The sequence below is a fragment of the Pelobates fuscus genome, chromosome 2, assembly GCF_036172605.1.
Source record: "Pelobates fuscus isolate aPelFus1 chromosome 2, aPelFus1.pri, whole genome shotgun sequence".
Classification (NCBI taxonomy): domain Eukaryota; kingdom Metazoa; phylum Chordata; class Amphibia; order Anura; family Pelobatidae; genus Pelobates; species Pelobates fuscus.
This window is the reverse complement of record NC_086318.1, coordinates 375769953-375792807: the sequence shown is the minus strand read 5'-3', so window position 1 is coordinate 375792807 and position 22855 is coordinate 375769953. Positions and strand designations below refer to the sequence as shown.

At 42.3% G+C, this 22855-nt stretch overlaps 1 protein-coding gene across 6 annotated transcripts in view; it reads right to left on the bottom strand.

Annotated features, from left to right (window-relative positions):
- Positions 1-20897, bottom strand: part of VRK2 (VRK serine/threonine kinase 2) — an 87729-nt gene extending 66832 nt beyond the window's left edge. For 4 of the 6 annotated variants that reach the window (XM_063443733.1, XM_063443737.1, XM_063443738.1 and 1 more), the window contains exons 1-5: positions 20789-20844; positions 18923-19069; positions 17109-17164; positions 14161-14230; positions 4433-4520 (exon numbers count right to left, since the gene is read on the bottom strand). In XM_063443733.1, coding sequence (XP_063299803.1) covers positions 4433-4520; positions 14161-14230; positions 17109-17164; positions 18923-19055 — 347 coding nt within the window. In that variant the 5' untranslated portion in view covers positions 19056-19069; positions 20789-20844. Of the gene's footprint in view, positions 1-4432; positions 4521-14160; positions 14231-17108; positions 17165-18922; positions 19070-20399; positions 20427-20788 lie in introns of those variants that run through there. The other 2 variants (XM_063443734.1, XM_063443736.1) reach the window with 2 other exon arrangements.
- Between the last annotated feature and the right edge of the window lie 1958 nt (positions 20898-22855).

Below are 22855 nucleotides of genomic sequence, written 5' to 3'. Positions count from 1 at the left end.
TCAGGTGCGGTCAATACATGGGTGGATAGGTTGAAAATTCCAGTTATGGGAGGCATCTCATCTTGTTGGGGTTTGTTTCCCTTTCCTCTCGTTCCCCTGTGGGTGCATCTCTTTTCTTGCTCCCTATTTTGGAAAAAAGTGGGAACGTTTTGGGTCGATCCACAGGGCTCTCTTCTAAAAAATGAGCCTCAACTGGATTATCCCGGTGGAGAACTCTGGGGGGTTTGGGACGCGCTCCTAGTTCCTCATGCTTGGTCCGGGGACCTGACCCCTCCATGGAACCTCGGTCTGTGGTCTCCAATAAGGGGATAAAGTTGGGGTTGTCCTGTCTCCTCCATCGATCACGATGAGGTGTATTGGCGGTATAATGAGTACCTTTCTCTTTCTGATAGTGATTATTTCTGGTACGGTGGTTCTGATTGAAGGAATTGTATGGTTTGGATTGGACAGCTTCAGCATAGGTCTTCGGGCTCCATTGGGGAGTCCTCTTGGATCCATAGGAGCGATTAGCATAGTTGGTACTCCTTTTTCCTTTAGTTGGCTGGAAATGGTCAGGGTATTGACTTCTAGAATCCTTCCTCGGAAAAGGAGTAGTTGTGTCCCTTTTCGATCTCAAGGTCTTTCTTTGCCAATTTCTGATGCAGCCACTTGCATAGTCCTTTAGGTCCCTTGTGTATTTGGTGTTCTTTTTGGTGACCAGGTCTTTCTCAAATCTAATAATCCTATTGTTCATAGTAGTATCCAACTCTGTTATTGAGTCGGGTTGGTCAGTGGTATTGATCTTTGAATGAATTATTTCAATCTCCTTTTCAGTCTTTTTCAATCTGTATTCTCTATACCTAACCAGAATTCTCATGAGTATCATAGAGCAGTTATCTAAGGCTACCAACCATTCATTTTCCAATTCAGAATGGTCCGTAAAAAAAGGTTTCTTGTCAAACCTCAGGCCTCTTGGGATCAGTTTTTGATCAAGATATTTTTCTAACAATGCATGATCCCACCAATCCCTCATCTCAGTTTTAAGTTGTTTCTCTAACTCGAAAAAGAGGGATTTTAGGGAAGGTTCTGATATGTGGGAGGAAAAGTTCTCATCTTTATCTTTTTCTATTAATAAATTTAACCTTCTGCTATTCCTTTCTGTAAGGCTAAGGAGGGGCATAATCGTGACTGAGTGGAAATAAACTATTGAAATCTAAACAGGGAATGGAAAGGCTAATCGGTATACTCAATGTCAGACCAAAACGGCGCTCAGAACACAGAAAACAAAATGTAAATGTAATATGGACTGACAGTGAGAAATAAATATACCCAATGGGATGAAATAACAGTAGGGCTGCGTCACATACAAGGGAGCGACTTATTAAATGAAACCGAAAAGATATAACTGGTATGTGAGCGCTCCAATTAATTATGCAGATCTACATAAAAATCAAGATGAAAATATCAATAAACTTAAAAATGACCAATCTCGCCGAGATCACCACAATGACCACCATAAACCACAATTGAATGTACTGGGTGAGTCTTATCTGAATCAGAATACTCTACACATATATATAAGAGTATAACAAAATATCATTTATTGTATAGTAAACCAATCATAAAAAATGAAACAACATCTCAAAACGTCCAGTATCAGATGTAAACGTGATGAATAGTAAGGGGCCCCTTATTCATATTCTTGTCGACAAAGGACTGATGTAAAAAATCAGAGATGTGCACATTAGCATAAAAACTATATGTGAACTCAAAAAAGTTCAAGCAGTAGGCTCCAGTCCAGTCCGTGAAAAAATATATAAGTGGATAAACGGATAATGCCCAGACGACCAAGCCGTCTTACGGAGAGGGAGCTCAAACACCAGCCAAACACCCTGGTCAAGACTAAGAGGGAAGCGATAGGGATGGCCCCAAAGGTGAAAAAATCACATCCAGATATTGTAATCAGCGATGTCTCACGAGTACAACAGTACCCCTCATTAACAGGTTTTATGGTGTTTTGGAAAGTTACACGGTCAAATATAGAACGTTCCATTTTCAAATTGAAATTTGCCAGATTAGTAATGTTACCTTTGAGACCGTGTGGTAGCCCAGGAATGAGAATTACCCTCATAATGGCATACCATTTGAAAAAGTAGACAAGCCAAGGTATTGCAAGTGGGGTATGTCCAGTCTTTTTTAGTAGCCACTTAGTCACAAACACTGGCCAAAGTTAGCGTTCATATTTGTTTTTGTGTGAAAAAAGCAAAAAACTAATATTTGGCCAGTGTTTGTGACTAAGTGGCTACTAAGAAAGACTGGACATACCCCACTTGCAATACCTCGGGTTGTCTACTTTTGCAAATGGTATGTCATCATGGGGGTAATTCTCATTCCTGGGCTACCATACACTCTCAAAGGCAACATAACCAATCTGGCAAATTGCAATGTTAAAAAAAATGAAATGCAAGCCTTATATGTGACTCTTTAACTTTCCAAAACACTATAAAACCTGTACATGGGGGGTACTGTTATTCTTGGGAGACTTCACTAAACACAAATATTAGTGTTTTAAAACAGTAAAACATATTACAACAATAATCTAGTCCATAAAAGTGCCGTTCGTTTGTAAAAAAAAAAAAAATGCAAAAAACGTCACTTTTACTTAAAATATCATCATTGTAATACAATTTACCAGTTTGAAACACTACTATTTGAGTTCAGCGAAGTCTCCCAAGTAAAACAGTACCCCCGATGTACAGGTTTTATGGTGTCTTGGAGAGTTACAGGGTCAAATATAGTGCTTGCGAATTAAATTCTCTGCACTTTCTCCCTGTGTTGTCAGGCATGTCAATCAAATTTAAATTAATAAAATCACATAATTATGTTAAAAGATTATTTAAATATACACGTAGAATTTTAATATATATGCATTTATAGGTATTTAAATTCTACGTGTATACTAATGTAATCTTTTATGTAATATATATATATATATATATATATATAGAGAATGTAATTCTAAGTGTATTTTGTTACATATATATATATATATATATATATATATTAATAACAAAATACAGTTAGAATGAAATTACATATGAATATATAATTTATATTAAATTTTGTTTCAATATTTCCCATGTGATCGCTCTTTGAGAGCGATCACATGGCCCCCGGGGGCATCATTTGCCGGGGGAGGGCTGCCTGGGCTGTCAGGCAGCCCTCCAGAAGAGGATCGCGGCGGAGGTGAGTAGATCTCATCTCCTGGGGGCTTAAGCCGTTACGGCATTCTATGCCGCTGCAACGGCTTTAAAGCCCTTTAAAGCCGGAACGGCATAGAACGCCGTAACGGCGTTAAGGGGTTAATCTCAATGAAGTGGTCTGTTTGTGGTTTTTGGTTTGTTTTTAGAAACTGCAATGTTTACATTGCAGGGTTAAATGCACCTATAGTGAATATCTTCCAGGGCAGCCACTAGGCAACTCTTTTGCATGACACAGAAAATCATAAGAAAGCACAGAATTCAATGCTTCTCTATGTGAAGCATTTGGATACGTGGAGCATTGGATTGCCCATTGGCTTCAGAGCCAGATGATGTTGCGGAAGCAGACCTAAAACAAACCTGCAAATAGAGCACTATAGTGTTAGAAATACAGGTTTGTATACCTAATGCTATAGTGTTCCTTTAAAAGCATTTTTAGCATTTTCTTACATGTAAATAGGCACCTAGGACACCTTATCGCAATGAAGTGACATGAGTCCAGTGACCCTGTCCTTTTAGTCCTGCAATTGAAAATACAGCCGTTTTGTAGACACGATAATGTTTTCATCTCAAGGCTAAACATGCTTCTAGAGCAGTGATGGCTAACCTTGGCATCATAAATTGTTTCTTGGACTACATTTCCCATGATGCTCAGCTAGCTTTTAGACTCTAAGGGCTAGCTGAGCATCATGAGAAATGTAGTCCAGAAACAACTTATGGTGTCAAGGTTAGCCATCACTGTTCTAGAGGCTGTCTTTCGGACAGCCACTAGAGGCGTTTTCACTACAACGACGGAGTTTAACTCGGTCATGTGACATGCAATATCCATGAGGACTTCAATCATCACCAAATGCTGAACAAGCACAGAGTTTGCTGTGCATGCGTTTCTCATGCATAATGTTTCTCTGTGACAATAATTTGATTGGGAGAGAAGTGTGATATAAAGATGCAGTAGGTAAAGCTTCCGGCTGCAAGGACTGTGATGCAGCACTAGAAAAAAGGTAGGTAAGACCCTTTACTAGATTTACAAGAAACCTCTAATCTAAATTGGGACTGTAACACTATAATGCATGTTTGTATTCCTAACGTTATAGCGTTCCTTTAAGTAATATAGACATGAATAGTATAATGCTCTCACTGCTAAACTGATGGTTCTTTACTAACCAGCAAGCCTTACGCCAGAGTCATCATACCTTGTTGAGCTGGATTTAGTTTCCCCTGATCCCCAGTAATTGGGAATTCCAATGTAATCCATCTTGTGTCTTGCTACCCATGCTTTTACTGTAAAATAAACAAACATACATAAAAATCTGTATAAGCAACGTATGCTCTGATCCACATTTTAGCTCAAGTTGCTCAATTGTAATTATTTTCAATTGCACTGAAAAACATATGATCAATAATTAAATCGCTTAAAAAAAAAAAGCAATCTAGCAACATCCACAGCCAAGAGTTATTGAAGAGAACATGGAAAATTGCTTACTTCTGGTTGCTAACTTTGAAATAAGGGAGCATGGCCCAGGATCATGGCACAATAGAACGATTTTGACACACAGAGACTATGCAAACATTTTTTGGTTAACTCAATGTATAAAGACCTCTAGCTCCTTAACCGAGAATCTTCACTTCTGTAGATATTACACTGAAGTATTACACTGAGTATTACACTGAAGATCATCTGTAATTTCTGCTAAAATTTTTAGATGCAATGCTCACTTTAACTTTAAATACATATAAAAAAAAATGGAAAACCAAATCACCCAATAAAAACATGGTTTCATATCTCCCAACTGTCCCTATTTAGCAGAGACAAATCCCTCCATCCCACTTTTCTATCCTAATGTCCCTCTTTTCTTGGAGCTCCATATTGTTTGTGTGACTGAGTGTATAACAGAACTTCACAGCAATAATACTCCCAGTAATGTGTATTTAAAGGAACACTATGGGATCAGGAACATAAACATGTTATCCTGACTCTATAGAATAAAACACGATGTAGGCCCTCTGCCCCCTCCCTCCCTTTGCCCTTATTAATACAATGATATCTTACCTTTATTTCTGTCTGCTAGTGCTGGCTCTACCCCATAGGAAAGCATTTGCTGAGACTGTCAATTCTGATGATCTCAGCCAAGGGGGCAGGATGGGGGCGGAGCCAAACACTGCTCAATTAGCATCTCCTCATAGAGATGCATTGAATCAATTGAATTTAATCAATGCAAATCTATGAGGAAAGAGGGTGGAGACACTGAATGTCGCAGCACTGCCCCAGGAAGCACCTCTAATAGTCATCTGAGGAATTGACACTGGAGGCGTCTATAGGCTGTAATGTAAACACTGCCTTTTCTCTGAAAAGTCAGTGTTTACAGCAAAAAGCCTGCAGGGACTGTCTATACTCACCAGAGCAACTACATTAAGCTGTAGTTGTTCTGGCGACTATAGTGTCCCTTTAAACTACAATAAATGTGTTTAGCAATCCGTCTTTGTAACTAAAATACAGTGTTGTTGTTCTTCTAAATTATATTTTATTTGCATATATTGTTATTAGTATGTCATACATTTTTCAGAGCATTCCCACCTGCACTACCTCTAGAATTAAAGTGCCCCTCTAGTATTTTGGAAGCTATGTAGTTTGTCTTTCTCCTTCTTTGTTTGCGGTGTTTCCTCTTCGCCATTGATTATCTCAGCAAACACAAAGATATATCAGGAAAGTTTGGGGGAGTTCCCTATACTGACTAACAGTGGTTAATGCAAGAAGGTATATAGCAATGATGTAAAGGATGAAGGTATTTAATTGCTAAATAGTGGTAAATAGTGATGTACCGAACTGTCCACCGGCGAACAGTTCCCGGCGAACTTAGCGTGTTCGCGTTTGCCGCGGCGGGCGGACACATGCGCAGTTCGATCCGCCCACTATTCGTCATCATTGGGCAAACTTTGACCCTGTGCCTCTCGGTCAGCAGTTACATTCCAGCCAATCAGCAGCACTCCCTCCCTTCCACACCCTCCAACCTCCCTACCAGCATCCATTTTCGATTCATTCTGAAGCTGCATGCTTAGTGAGAGGAGGGAAAGTTTAGCTGCTGCTGATTAGATAGGGAAATTGATAGGGTATTCAGTGTCCACTACAATCCTGAAGGACTCATCTGATCTCTGCTGTAAGGACAGCACCCCAAAAAGCAATTTTTAGGGCTAGAACATCAGGCTGCTTTTTTTTTTCTGTGTAATGTAATTGCAGGTGCCTGCCTGCCAGCTTCTGTGTGAGGTTCACAGTGGATACTGTGCCCACTTGCCCAGTGCAACCACTCATATCTGGGGTCACAATAGCTTAAGCTTTAGATTTATAAAAAATAATTTGTTTTCACTGTAATAGAAGAGCAGTTGCCTGCCTGCCAGCTTCTGTGTCAGGCTGGATGCCTTGCCCATTTGCACAGTCAGTGCCACAACTCATATCTGTTTTTACAATAGCTTAAGCTTTAGATTTCAAAAAAAAATTATATTTTTTCCACTGTAATAGAAGAGCAGTTGCCTGCCTGCCAGCTTCTGTGTGAGGTTCACAGTGGATACTGTGCCCTCTTGCCCAGTGCCACCACTCATATCTGTTTTTACAATAGCTTAAGCTTTAGATTTAAAAAAATAAAAAAAAATTCACTGTAATAGAAGAGCAGTTAGTTGTCTGCAAGCGTCTGGGTGTCAGGCCTCCTTCAGCGTGTGCTCTGCAGACCTGTGCCAGCGTACTTTGACAGTTGCCACTCATATCTGGTGTCTCTGTAGCGTGCTTTTACAAAGAAAAAAGGTTTCCAGTGTAAGCTAATAGCAGCCAGTCAGTGTCTTTCAAGCGGCTCTGTCAGGCCTACAGTGTGTGCTCTGCAGAACTGTTCCAGTGCAGATTGCCAATCATATCTGGTATCTCTATAGCGTGCTTTTACAAAGAAAAAAGGTTTCCAGTGTAAGCTAATAGCAGCCAGTCAGTGTCCTTCAAGCGGCTCTGTCAGGCCTACAGTGTGTGCTCTCCAGAACTGTTACAGTGCACATTGCCAATCATATCTGGTGTCTCTATAGCGTGCATTTAAAACCAACATTTTTTTTTCACTGTTATAGATTGAATAGCAGTTACTTGTCTTCAAGCGGTTGTGTCAGGCCTACAGTGTGTGCTCTGCAGAACTGTTACAGTTCACATTGCCAATCATATCTGGTCTCACAGTAGCTTGCAAGCATAGTACCACTAATACCCAAAAAAATGACAGGCAGAGGCAGGCCACCCCGCAGGGGCCGTCGTGGTCGTGGTGCTGTGATTCTCTTTTGCCCTAGAATAATGCCCAGTTTTCAGAAGCCACGTACCCTGAACTTGAAAAGTTCTGAGGACATAGTTGACTGGCTAACACAGGACACCCAATCTTCTACAGCCTCCGCTCGGAACCTTGACGCACCATCCTCCTCCAGCTTAGCTTCAGGCACCTCTCAAGATACCACTCACCCGCCTGCCGCCACCACCAAAACTAGCACCACAGCCGCTTTAATTGGTATGTCAGCGGAGTTATTCACACACCCGTTTGAAGAAATGAGTGATGCGCAACCATTATTGCTAGAGGATGTAGATAACAGGGATATGTCTCAGGCAGGCAGCATTAAACACATGGAGGTACGGTGTGATGATGATGATGTTGTACCCGCTGCTGCTTCCTTTTCAGAGTTGTCAGATACAAGCGAAGCGGTTGATGATGACGATGCGTCCATGGATGTCACGTGGGTGCCCGCTCGGCAAAAAGAAGAACAGGGCGAAAGTTCAGATGGGGAGACAGAGAGGAGGAGGAGACGAGTTGGAAGCAGGGGGGGGGGGGTCGTCGCAAGGAGCTAGTGGCACAGTCAGACAGCATGCATCGGCACCCGGGGTCAGCCCGACAGCACGCCAATCAACGCATGCTGTGTCCACCACCAGAATGCCGTCATTGCAGAGCTCAGCAGTGTGGCATTTTTTTTGTGTGTCTGCCTCTGACAACAGCGATGCTTTTGCAACCTGTGCCAAAGGAAACTGAGACGTGGGAGGTCCAACACCCACCTAGGTACAACTGCTTTGCGTAGGCACATGATCTCACATCACAAACGCCTATGGGATCAACACATGAGTACAAGCAGCACGCCTACTCTAAGCCGCCATCCTCCTCCTGGTCCAGCATCTTCAGCCACGTCAACCACTGCTGTCCTCCTTGCCCCCTCTCAACCATCCGCCACTCCGTCTCCTGCCTTGAGCAGTTCCCGCTCATCTGCCCACAGTCATGTGTCTGTCAAGGACATGTTTGAGCGTAAGAAGCCAATGTCACCAAGTCACCCCCTTGCCCAGCGTCTGACAGCTGGCTTGTCCGAACTATTAGCCCGCCAGCTTTTACCATACAATCTGGTTGAGTCTGAGGCGTTCAAAAAATTTGTAGCTATTGGGACACCGCAGTGGAAGGTACCCGGCCGGAATTTCTTTTCACAAAAGGCAATCCCCAACCTGTACTCGATTGTGCAAAAGGAAGTCATGGCATGTCTGGCACACAGTGTTGGGGCAAGGGTCCATCTGACCACTGATACCTGGTCTGCAAAGCATGGTCAGGGCAGGTATATCACCTACACTGCGCATTGGGTAAACCTGCTGACGGCTGACAAGCATGGAATGCGTGGCATTGCAGAGGAGTTGGTGACACCGCCACGACTTGCAGGCAGTCCTGCTGCCACCTCCTCTACTCCATCCTCTTCCATAACCTCCTCTTGTCCTCTTGTGCTGCTGCGTCTTTCTCCACATCAACGGCACCCCCCCAGCTCCCCAGGTACTATTCCACATCCCGGATACGGCAGTGTCACGCCGTCTTGGGTTTGACTTGCTTGAAAGCAGAGAGTCACACCGGACAAGCACTCCTGTCCGCCCTGAACGCACAGGTGGAAAAGTGGCTGACTCCGCAGCAACTGGATATCGGCAAAGTGGTGTGTGACAACGGAAAAAATTTGATAGCGGCATTGAAGTTGGGCAAGTTGACACGTGCCGTGCATGGCACATGTGTGTAATCTGATCGTACAACGCTTTGTGCATAAGTACACAGGCTTACAGGACGTCCTGAAGCAGGCCAGGAAGGTGTGTGGCCATTTCAGGCGTTCCTACACGGCCATGGCTAACTTTGCCGATATCCAGCGGCGAAACAACATGCCAGTGAGGCGCTTGATTTGCGACAGCCCTACACGTTGGAATTCAACACTCCTAATGTTCGACCGCCTGCTCCAACAAGAAAAAGCTGTTAATGAATATTTGTATGACAGGGGTGCTAGGACAGCCTCTGGGGAGCTGGGAATTTTTTTGCCACGTTACTGGACGCTCATGCGCAATGCCTGTAGGCTCATGCGTCCTTTTGAGGAGGTGACAAACCTAGTCAGTCGCACTGAAGGCACCATCAGCGACATCATACCATTTGTTTTCTTCCTGGAGCGTGCCCTGCGAAGAGTGCTGGATCAGGCCGTAGATGAGAGTGAAGAGGAAGAGTTGTGGTCACCATCACCACCAGAAACAGCCTTATCAGCATCGCTTGCTGGACCTGCGGCAACGCTGGAAGAGGATTGTGAGTAAGAGGAGTCAGAGGAGGAATGTGGCTTTGAGGAGGAGGAGCAAGACCAAACACAACAGGCATCCCAGGGTGCTCGTTGTCACCTATTTGGTACCCGTGGTGTTGTACGTGGCTGGGGGGAAGAACATACCTTCAATGACATCAGTGAGGAGGAGGAACGGGAAATGAGTAGCTCGGCATCCAACCTTGTGCAAATGCCTGCCTGTTGAGGGACCCTTGTATAAAAAGGCTGAAGGAGAACGACCTGTACTGGGTGTCCACGCTACTAGACCCCCGGTATAAGCAGAAAGTGGTGGAAATGTTACCGAATTACAACAAGTCGGAAAGGATGCAGCATTTGCAAAATAAATTAAAAAGTATGCTTTACACAGCGTATAAGGGTGATGTCACAGCACAACGGGAATCTAACAGGGGGAGAGGTGGAAGTCATCCTCCTCCTCCCACGACCACGACGGCAAGGACAGGACGCTTTAAAGACGTGTTGTTGATGGAGGACATGCGGACCTTTTTAAGTCCTACGCATCGCCACAGCCCTTCGGGATCCACCCTCAGAGAGCGACTCGACCGACAGGTAGCAGACTACCTCGCCTTAACTGCAGATATCGACACTCTGAGGAGCGATGAACCCCTTGACTACTGGGTGTGCAGGCTTGTCCTGTGGCCTGAGCTATCCCAATTTGCGATAGAACTTCTGGCCTGCCCCGCTTCAAGTGTCCTGTCAGAAAGGACCTTCAGTGCAGCAGGAGGTATTGTCACTGAGAAGAGAAGTCGCCTAGGTCAAAAAAGTCTAGATTACCTCACCTTTATTAAGATGAATGAGGGATGGATCCCGAAGGGACTGACACTGGGCGATACATTCGATTAAAAAAGGCCTGATGAGATGAGCTGCCTTGGGCTAAAAATGGTCCACACGCTGCTGTATTTTAGCTCTGAATGACGTTTGACTTGCGTGACTTATCCGCCACCAACTAGGGTTCAAGCCGCCATGTTTTAGGGCACTTTCTGCCTGTGAAACAAACATCAATTTTTCTGGCCGCTGCTACAGCAGCGGCTGCAACAATACCAAATTTTTCAAGCATGTGTACATGCCTAATTGTTAGGCCCACTGGTGCAGCACTGTGGCTTCAAAAACCAAACCAAAAAAAAATCCTCCCAGATGGCACCAATATACCAGTGGTCTAAGCATCTTCCAACCTTGGCCTAAAAAAGGGAGGTGATTCCACAATTAAAATCGCTGCCATATACACGTCCACTGATAGGAGATGCGGAAGGTATTAAACTGATCAGAACAATACTAAACTCACCACTCCTATCTGGTGGCACATTAGCTTGCCCGCGCAGTGCCAAAAATTTAAAGTAAGAGAACCGACCAAGCATCTTCTTCCATCTCCCTGTTACATAAATCAATGCCATATCCATAGAAATTGTACATAATATCCAGGAGAGCTTTACAGGGCCAAATCTTGTCGCCTGTTGAAAGAGGTGACCTTGCTCGGGTCCCAGGTGTGCGGTTCCTAAAATGGCTGCCATATACACGTCCACTGATAGGAGACGCGGAAGGTATTAAACTGATATGAACAATACTCCACTCCTATCAGTAGGTCCCCCCCATTGTGATTAATGCCCCCCACCCACCACGCAGGGGTGGGGCCCGGGGGGGAGGAAAGTAGGTCCCCCCCATTGTGATTTATGGCCTCTACCCACCGCGCAGGGGTGGGGGCCAAGGGGGGGAGGACAGTAGGTCCCCCCCCCCCATTGTGATTTATGGCCCCCACCCACCGTGCAGGGGTTGGGGAGGACAGTAGCTCCCCCCAGTGTGTATCAGGGTCCCTGAGGACAGGTGTTAATCCATACCTGCCAAGTGACCCTATGTAGGGGGAATAGTCTCTATTCTGCTCTGTGTCAGTGTGTATCATGGTCTCAGTAGGCGGGGAACAGTCTCTATTCTGCTCTGTGTCAGTGTGTATCAGGGGTTTTGAGGACAGGTGTCAATCCATATCTGCCAAGTGACCCTATGTAGGGGGAACAGTCTCTATTCTGCTCTGTGTCAGTGTGTATCAGGGGTTTTGAGGACAGGTGTCAATCCATATCTGCCAAGTGACCCTATGTAGGGGGAACAGTCTCTATTCTGCTCTGTGTCAGCGTGTATCAGGGGCTTTGAGGACAGGTGTCAATCCATATCTGCAAATGACCCTATGTAGGGGGAACAGTCCCTATTCTGCTCTGTGTGAGAAAGAGGAACGGGAAATGAGTAGCTCGGCATCCAACCTTGTGCAAATGGGGTCTTTCATGCTGTTGTGCCTGTTGAGGGACCCTTGTATAAAAAGGCTGAAGGAGAACGACCTGTGCTGGGTGTCCACGCTACTAGACCCCCGGTCTCTATTCTGCTCTGTGTCAGTGTATATCATGGTCTCTGAGGACGGGGAACAGTCTATTCTGCTCTGTGTCAGTGTGTATCAGGGGTTTTGAGGACAGGTGTCAATCCATATCTGCCAAGTGACCCTATGTAGGGGGAACAGTCCCTATTCTGCTCTGTGTCAGTGTGTATCAGGGGTTTTGAGGACAGAAGTCAATCCATATCTGCCAAGTGACCCTATGTAGGAGGAACAGTCCCTATTCTGCTCTGTGTCAGTGTGTATCAGGGGCTTTGAGGACAGGTGTCAATCCATACCTGCCAAGTGACCCTATGTAGGGGAACAGTCTCTATTCTGCTCTGTGTGAGGAGGAGGAACGGGAAATGAGTAGCTCGGCATCCAACCTTGTGCAAATGGGGTCTTTCATGCTGTCGTGCCTGTTGAGGGACCCTTGTATAAAAAGGCTGAAGGAGAACAACCTGTGCTACGTGTCCACGCTACTAGACCCCCGGTCTCTATTCTGCTCTGTGTCAGTGTGTATCAGGGATCCTTAGGATAGGTGTCAATCCATATCTGCCAAGTAACCCTATGTAGGAGGAACAGTCCCTATTCTGCTCTGTGTCAGTGTGTATCAGGGATCCTTAGGATAGGTGTCAATCCATATCTGCCAAGTGACCCTATGTAGGAGGAACAGTCCCTATTCTGCTCTGTGTCAGTGTGTATCAGGGGTTTTGAGGACAGGTGTCAATCCATATCTGCCAAGTGACCCTATGTAGGGTGAACAGTCCCTATTCTGCTCTGTGTCAGTGTGTATCAGGGGCTTTGAGGACAGGTGTCAATCCATACCTGCCAAGTGACCCTATGTAGGGGGAACAGTCTCTATTCTGCTCTGTGTGAGGAGGAGGAACGGGAAATGAGTAGCTCGGCATCCAACCTTGTGCAAATGGGGTCTTTCATGCTGTCGTGCCTGTTGAGGGACCCTCGTATAAAAAGGCTGAAGGAGAACGACCTGTTCTGGGTGTCCACGCTACTAGACTCCCGGTATAAGCAGACAGTGGCGGAAATGTTACCGAATTTCAAGTCGGAAAGGATGCAGCATTTGCAAAATAAATTAAAAAGTATGGTTTACACAGCGTATAAGGGTGATGTCACAGCACAACGGGAATCTAACAGGGGAAGAGGTGAAAGTCATCCTCCTCCTCCCACGACCACGCCATACCTGCCAAGTGACCCTATGTAGGGGGAACAGTCCCTATTCTGCTCTGTGTCCGTGTGCATCAGGGTCTCTGAGGACAGGTGTCAATCCATATGTCAAGGTGTCAATATGTCATATGTCAGGTGTCAATCCATATCCATTGTGATTTAGGAATGTTAGGTGATTTCTGCCCTTTATGGATTAAAAGCAGACTCTGCATCAACTGTGTAATTTTCCATGGGAGTTTTGCCATGGATCCCCCTCCGGCATGCCACAGTCCAGGTGTTAGTCCCCTTGAAACAACTTTTCCATCACTTTTGTGGCCAGAAAGAGTCCCTGTTGGTTTTAAAATTCGCCTGCCCATTGAAGTCTATGGCGGTTCACAAGCATTTGAGTAAGTTCGCGTTCGCCGTTCGCGAACCGAAAATTTCGGGTTCGCGACAACACTAGTGGTAAATATAGAGATGTGGATTTTGGGATTTAATTTTATATTTCAAACCTCAGAAACACATATTTGTTACATTTAATGGATAAAGTAAACATCAAAAATTTAAATATGTTAAATGTTAAAAATCCTGGAAATCAATGTTTCCCCATAAAAAAAATTAAGCAGTTAGCATGGACTTCAAAACAGCATTACTTATAAGATAAAAATAAAAAAAGAAACAAAGTCTAAATTTTTATGCAGGGCTTACACTAGGTCAGTTTTCATTTGCTTCCCTACCTTTTTTGCACGTCAGTACACCACATTATAATTGTTAGCAGTAAGCCATACTTACTTTGATTATCTTTTGCTGCTCTTTGATAAAATTTCAGTTCACAAAACAAAGGTCCATTTTCATGGTATTCCTAAAAAATTTATTGGTAAACGTTTAGTATCAGATCATACATAAAAGGGTAGTTTGTTTAAACAGGGTTGTGTTTGTACATAAATGAACAAAGAATTTGAGAAATTAGGTATGTTTATACTATTTTTAATATATTATTATTCAAAAGTATTCTGCTCATATTCTCATAACTCGTCAGGAATTTGACAATAACAAAAGACAATCTAAGCACCATACACGCAACAGTACACAAACACTACGTTTGTAGTACCAGAAAGCCCCCCTGGCTCTGCCCCATGGCTATGTATTAAACCATTTTGAGTGAGAATGTACAGAAACCCTCCAAAAGCTACTATTAATGAAATAATTCTAAATATGTGTTAGGGGGAGGTATATTTCCTTGCAGACTAGGCTTGAATTCAGTGGAAATGCTGGGGAAGCTGACCTGAGTTGAAAATTGGAAGTGCTATTTCTTTAATGTGCCATATTTAGGGTTATAGGGATACTATAAGTGCCAGGAATACAATTTGTATTCCTGGCTCTGTAGCATCCCGTCCCCCCAACACAGTGAATAAAAGGTTAAGGAGGAGCCTGGTTGCCCGCCTGCTGCCTTTAGACTATGGCCCATTGTTGAAACGCTTGATTTTCCTCTGCAAAGACACGAAAGCCGGGTCATTCGGTACTTGCCCTATTTGAACAGTGATACCCCAGACTTTGGCTCCATGGCAATTGAACTGTATGTATGTGATCTGAGCGCCATTCAGTAATAATGTGAGCTCAGATCTAAGCTATCTGGTGATATGTTGAATGTACCTGTTTTATGCAATAGCTGCACAGTTATATATTTTTATGTATTTTATTGTCTTTTGCTACCATGTGTTCAATGGAGTTTTGCCTCTGTCCTTGGGGATACTTGGATTACTTCCCAATTATCTCCAGGATAGAAGACTCTATGGAACTGGTTTTGGGCAGAAAAGCCATGCTTCATTTGGTCACAAAGGACTTTGATCTATCTTTTGAACCACTGGACCAATTTGGATGATTTTGACATATGTTTGTATTTAGAGTATTCTGATTCTGAAAATGTAAATTTATGTGAACGTGATGTATACATTTAAAGTTACAATACATGTGTAAAAACTGTATTTCTCTGCCTGTGATAATTACATTAACCCATTGTGTTCAGTAATTATAACACAGGCAGAGGGGAGGATTTTGTGTGGGAGTGTCTGAGTGTATTGTACGTATTGATTGGTTGTTCTGCAAAACCCTGTGGGCAGTACTATGTTTGTAAAATGTGCATAAAAGCAGAGTGTTTGATTAAAAGCTTCAGTTCTACTTCACCCTCAATTTGGAGTCCTGTCTCTTATTGGGGGAATCTGCTACAAGCGATTGCTATGCTCTGCATATTCCCTTGCTATAATCATTCCTAAGCTCTTTTAAGAGCTTGTTCCTGCTTCGCTCTCTGAAGGAGTCTACGGTGGTTATGGTGTCTGCTGGAGTGCTTGGAGCCCTCAGGAAGTGCTAGGAGCACGCTTCAACGGAGGTACCCAGTCATAATGTAGTGGTTCTGGTGTTTATAGCCTGTCCATTCAGGTTTTTCAATGTAAACACTGCCTTTTTAGAAAAAAGGTGTTTACATTGATGCCCAGTGATACCTATAGTGGCCGTTACTCAGATGGCCACTAAAGGGTTTCCTATCTCAGTGTTGCACAGTGTACAGCACCTACATTTAGTGTCTCCACACTCTACATGGAATCGCTGAATATTACCAAGAGAGATGCATTGATTCAATGTATCTCTATGAGGAGAAGTCAATTGTAGCAGTGTTTTGCAGCGCATACACAATAGTCACCCAATACTTTCATAAAGGAAAGCATTAGATTGGCTGAGATAATCAAGCTTGATTATCTCAGCCATAGAGGCAAGGTTAGTCGTGGGGAAACCAGCACGGCATGGGAATACAAGATGAGAAAAACCACCAATCCCAAGCAATCGGAGAGGGGCTGGTAACCTCAACACACACATACTCTGACAGACACACAAACCATAACACACACATACACTGACAGGCACAGACACAAAGACATGGACATACACTCACAAATTATTGTTTGTTTTTATTTTATTCCACCCCCTACCCTTGGGAGACCTGGAATGGATCGACTTTCTCTTGGGGGAACGGGCTCACAAATCTCAGGCGCCAGGACAAAACTTGTAGTTGCCATGGCAACCTGGGGCCCGGGATCTGTCAAACCTTGTGTTAATGGAATACTGAATTTACCAAAACTACTTCAATAGATTTATGTGGTTATGGAGCGGAGTCCTGTATCACTTCTAAACTCATTCACCATTTTTCTGAAATGCTTAGTACCCAGCAATCTGAAGCCCAGCCTCCAATGACAAAATGGTAGAGGTGGAACTATGCTCTGTTTCATGTCATAACAGGGTTAGTGGGTAGTGGTAGACTGAAAGTGTGAGCTCAGCCCTCTCTGCCAACTACTAACTCAATCCCTGGTTTAAATTGGTGTAATGCAAGGGAGAAGAATCGCGCACTGACAATAGGCTTTCAGCTGCTGAGCAGAGAATCTTTACTAAACTTTAAACTGCTTAGCGGCAATGCAGGACTCTGCGACCACAGACTCCAGACATCTTTACCTCTTCAACCCATTGAAGTTGTTATGGTGCCTGAACTGTTTCTTTAATGCTGTGGGTGTAGGGTAAATGCAGCATGGTGCGTGGTTAATACTGCAGATGTGGAGGGTATAAATATAGGTTTTTAATTTTCTCAACTTTAGATTCTACTGATAAGTTAGTAATATGAAATAGTACAAAGTATACTATTTACCTTTTCTTTTACATGCATATAAAAAACAACTGTATATATACACATATATTACCACTTTTACGACATGCGCAGCATCATTAGTAACTGGTTTATCACGCCCAGGAGAAGCTGAAACAAACACACAAATAAACAAATGACTTAATTTTTTTTTCTCACAATAAATATAACACCACATATGATTTAATGGTTTTACTCCTTACCCTGTGAGGGTGCCACTACTTGCACCATAACCACTACAGCAGGATGTAGGTGGTATGGTGCTTAAGAGTGTTCCTTTAAACTAAATTATTCATGTGAATTGAAACTGAACAGTAATATTTTGGAAGAAATGATCCAACTCAAAATGTTTCAATTAATATTTCAATTCACCACAAGTCAGTGTTTAGAGAATAAACCCCAGGGTATGTAATGATTCCTGTGGAGAATTGGGTAGGCATCAATGAAGTTCAAGGTAGAACTCTCTCTTGAAGTCAATAGTACAGTTTCTATTTCAGACAATATTATCAGAAAAAGCCACGGGCTTTAAAATTCACTCGCCAGCTGCTTTAAAAAAAATAAAAGGGTCCCTGCCTGGGTTCTCCACTCCAACCAATATATCCAAAAGACAGTGTACACTCACAGGATCTCTTAAATCACAGTTTAAAGTGCAATTAGTAAGGATCAACATTTCAGTCCACATACAGGGACTTTTTTCAAGATGAAAAAAACCAAAACCCAACAAAAAAAACAAAGCACATTCCCCTAGTTACCAGCATGATAATAACATGAAGATTTCACTTCTTCATTGCCCAGGATAATATATATGTCACAAGGAACCTTTAATTAAGTGATACTAAACAGGTTAATTTAAATATTTTGGCAGGATAATGAGGAAGTAAAACTTCCTCATAATCAAGACTGCAGCAGAGGGGGATGGGATACGGGTGCTGTGCAAACCTGTGTTGTTTTCAGTTTGTTTAGGGTCCAGCATCAGCATGCTTCCCTATGAATAGCATTGGATTAACTGCTTCTTCTGGTGGATCACTGCTAATGCTGTGCGTGCACCATGTGTCCCCATTGCTTCTTGCTATCTGGGCATAAAACAAGCTTGATAATTTCTCCAGAAGAGAATTGAGCTGCAGAGAGGAAACTGTACTGGTGCTAGAATAAATGGTATAATGACTTTTAAAAAAACTCATATTTAAAAATGTGAATGCCCCCAAAAATCTAGTTAGCACGTCATTGGAAAGCTGTATTGGTGCCTAGCAAGGCCAACATTTTTGATCTTTTAACTAATAGCTATAATGCGTTTCATGCACAGCTTGAACTAGCAGTACCTGAGCCATATATGAGAAAGTTTGGAACCCTGATGCAGAACCTTTCTTCTACATTGATACATTGGGTGAGGGCTCCTGCACGGACTGCAGGCATACATGGTAATGAGTACTTAATACTTTACTCGATATGAATGCATCTATTAATTTTTCTATTTTGATAATACAGAGAGAGATTGAATGTTTATTTTGTGTAATAACTACTATGCAACATATCTATATAAGAATATATATATATATTCTAGAAAAAAGTTTGAACACTTTGGTTTATTAAGAACACTTATGGTTTATTAACAAATTAAAGCTGGTTACTAAATATTATGCAAGTTTTCCATGCCACAGTTAGGTGGAGATATCTCCGATAGGTCTCTAAGCTCAACAAATGACGTGTCCTGGTTCAAAATTATCACTTGCCACTAACCATTGGTGAGCGAAAATTTTGCCCTGGCGAGTTGAAACTCACCTCTTAAAAAAGGTATGCTATGGCTTGTAGTGGCAAGTAACTTTTAATGTCTGGCTAGTAACATGAGACCACAAAGAATTGCATATTTACCCAAATATATTAAACCAAATCCGCCTTCTCCAATAGTCTTGCCTAATGTCCATTCTTTTTTATTTGTGTCTGTTAGGATCAATCCTTCTGGCAGAGGAGCAGGCAGTTTTCTTCTTTGATTCTTTGGAGGCATTTATTCCTGAAATACTAAATTAAGAATGCAAATATCTTAATGTCATAATTAATGAAATATTAACTGGCATATATAAAACCATCATAACAGTGTACTAGTGCTTAGAGAGTGTTTTAGCATTCAGTGTTTAAAGGGTTACTCTAGCTACCTCGACCACTTTGGTGATTTGAAGTAGTCATGGTGGCAAGAGTCAGTATGTACAGTGTTTCTGCTTGATACACCTCACATACAGAGATATCAGTAAGTGTTATTACTGCAAGTTGCAGAACTCTGTTCTAGGCTGCCTAATGTCACTTCTGTGCATAAATCAAGTCTTTTGCCGTCTCGCAATGCACGCTGACAGCAGACACTAAAAGCTTCCCCTTGCAAGCAGTGACCCTGCAAGGAGAAGCTCGCTCTCCCCTCCTGCCTCCTTCCATCACTTGTATGTTTTTGTATGCAGCTGCACACTTACTTGAACACCCCTGAGGAAGTCTGCGCAAGCGGACAAAACGCTTAGGGTCAATTTTACATTGTCATTTAGGAGAAGTTCCCCTTACTGTGGATCAAGCACAAGTACAGCTTGTAGATGTGCCTTTTATTATTTGGAAATTTGTAAGTGCAATATTATTAAAGATAATGCTTTTAAATGTTATACAGTTTCGCACTATATTTGTCACTTGATTTCCATTTACATATCACCGAAAAGAATTGGGAGCTGAAACATCAATGGATCCCTGACACAGCGATTATATGTTCTGCCTGCGAACTACATGCGTGTGTGAGTGCAATAGCCCACCTTTTAATTATATTGTGTTTTAAAGTGTATTACACTATATGTGATATTTGTATTGTCGATTTTTTTTTGTGGTTTTACAGCTATAGTCTTAGCCCGGCTATTTCAGAATAAAGTTTCCCATTACTAGTGCAATTTGCTACAATTTTACACGTTTAGCAAATAACCCTGGGTATGTAGCCTGTAGGGCTGCTGCTAAAACAAAATACGGTTTGCTGTTCCCACGTTTTTCACTGCTCCCATTGCGTCAAAATATGAATAAATTGGTCAAGCACTATTTTATGAATCTGCTAGAATTTTTGGAACTGTCATTCTATAGCTTAAAATAGGACATAATATTTGCAACAGATTTGATTGACTTTTTTTTATTTATTTTTTACACTAATTGTAAACCATGTATTACAAATATTTTATTCTACAACAGCCACTACCACTCACAAACTCATTGCTGGACACACACATAAAGTCTGTTCACTGAAAAAAATTTTTTTAGTGATCTGAAAAACAGATGCAATATGGTTGAAGATTTGAACATGATTAGAGCATAAACACTTTACTACTGAAATTACCTATATTTATGTATTGAAATGGATACTGTATATCTTATTTTCAGAGGGAAAATCACCTCCTTCCCCTTCCCCTGAAAAGAAAAAATAATATAAACAAGAAGGATCTTATAGGCAGCTATTCAATGAATGAAGCTCTCAACACCACTCATGTTTACAGGATCGATCCCTGAGCAGCCAAATCCCATTACCACACACCCCTCTCTAACTTATACCATAACTAACTAACATACTATAACTACCATAACTCAGAACATTTAACTATTTCAATGCTAGGCAGCATCAACAAGCTGGTTTAGCCTCCAAAGAGTCACTTAGCCTTCAAATATCGCAAACAATGCTATACACTATTGCCATGTGACAACACTGCTTCCAAGTGCTGGATAACTGACCTATGGACAACAATAGTAGCGCGATATCTTCACTTACTGCAACATTCGAAAACTTGAAAGAAGTCACGTGAAACGAAACTAAAAGGTAATCATCACGTGATCATGGTGACTGGTTAGGGAACGTCGACAAAATTACAATCGACTGTAGCTAAGGGACTGTCTCTAATCTCACCGGATATGCAAAGCAATATTGATTCCAGGGTATTTGTCTTTTAATCGGGACTCTGTCTTGTATTTAGTTTTAATCACTTACATTAAAGACAGGGCAGTTAATTAACGTAAAATAGTTATCAGAGTAGGTTTAAGGATTATAATAGTGTAGTAAAGCCATATGTGTAGAAAGGTACCCCACAGAGCTTGCTATCTTGTAAAGCAAATTGTGCACATACACATGTATGTAACGTTTCAACATGAAAATAAAATAATCTTCCAAACGTGAAATGTAAAATATTCAGAAATTGTGAAAGAGAGAATACATGAACAACTGTTCCTTAATTCTGTAGAAGGTACAGGACATTTTACTCCGGGTTTATACAATAATAAGGTTCAAATGGGCAAACTGTGAGTATAGTATTTTTTTGAAAATAGTTAAAAACGCTCCGTGTCACATGGGTTAGTTATGTGGCGGCTGGCCAGAGCTTGCTAGTCAATAAAATAAATAAATAAACAAATAAATAAAAATTAAATCAAGGCCAATAAGACCCCCATGTTACTATAATGGAGGTACAATAAATAGCTGTATTATACCTCTCTATGTCCCCACCTGCCGCATCTATTATCACGTTTAACTAGCTACTGGGCAGCCATTAAGATGATGATGCCTGTGAAATAATTTAATTTAATAGTCACCCGTGCCCCCACCTGTGGTAATAGGGGGAGGGGGGATGCACATGTCTACCTTATGTCTCTCCCACCCAAATCTGTAGTCAGCAGGTGGGGGGACTATTATCAGGGCCGGTGCAAGGATTTCTGCCGCCCTAGACAAAGATCCATTTTGCCGCCCCCTCATGTCACTCACTCACTGGCAGACACACAGACACACACACTCACTGACAGATACACAGACACTTACTGACAGACACGCACACACAGACACTAACTGACAGACATACACTCACTCACTAACAGACATACACAGACACTCACTGACATACACTCACTCACTGACAGACACACACATACACACACACTCACTGACAGACACACACACAGACAAACACTCACTCACTGACAGACACAGACACTCACTGACAGACATACACTCACTCACTGACAGACAGACACACACGCTCACTGACAGACACACACACACATTCACTGACATACATACATACACTCACTGACATACATACACTCACTCACTGACAGACACACACAGGCAGACACTCACTGACAGACACACACACTGACAAACACTCACACTCACTGACACATATACACACAGGCAGACACTCAATGACATACATACACTCACTCACTGGCATACACTCACTAACAGACACACACACTGACAGTCAAACACTCACAGACACACACACAGGCAGACACTGACTGACATGCATACACTCACTGACAGACAGACAGACACACACACACACACAGGCAGACACTCACTGACAGACACACACACACGCACACTGACAGTCAAACACACACACACAAACACACAGGCAGACATTCACTGACATACATACATTCACTCATTGACAGTCAAACACTATAAGATATGTGTTATACCTGTAAATACAGACCAATTTTAATCTATTTTAATTTAATGGAAACAGCTGACATAAAAACAATATATAAACATTTTAAAGGTTATTCCACTGGGAATATTATCATAAAACTTTGAAGCTTTAATTTCTGAAGTTTCAGCAGCTCGTCTAAAAGAATTAAAGGGATTATTTTTTATGATTAGATGCTTTGCACAATAGGGATGTTACATTTTCTATAGCATGCCGGCAACTTGCTCTCACCCACAATGATATTTTGTATCACTCTCATGGCATTTAATACTGGCATTTTCAAATTAACATGTTTTCCAGCTTCAAACGTATCTTTAAATAT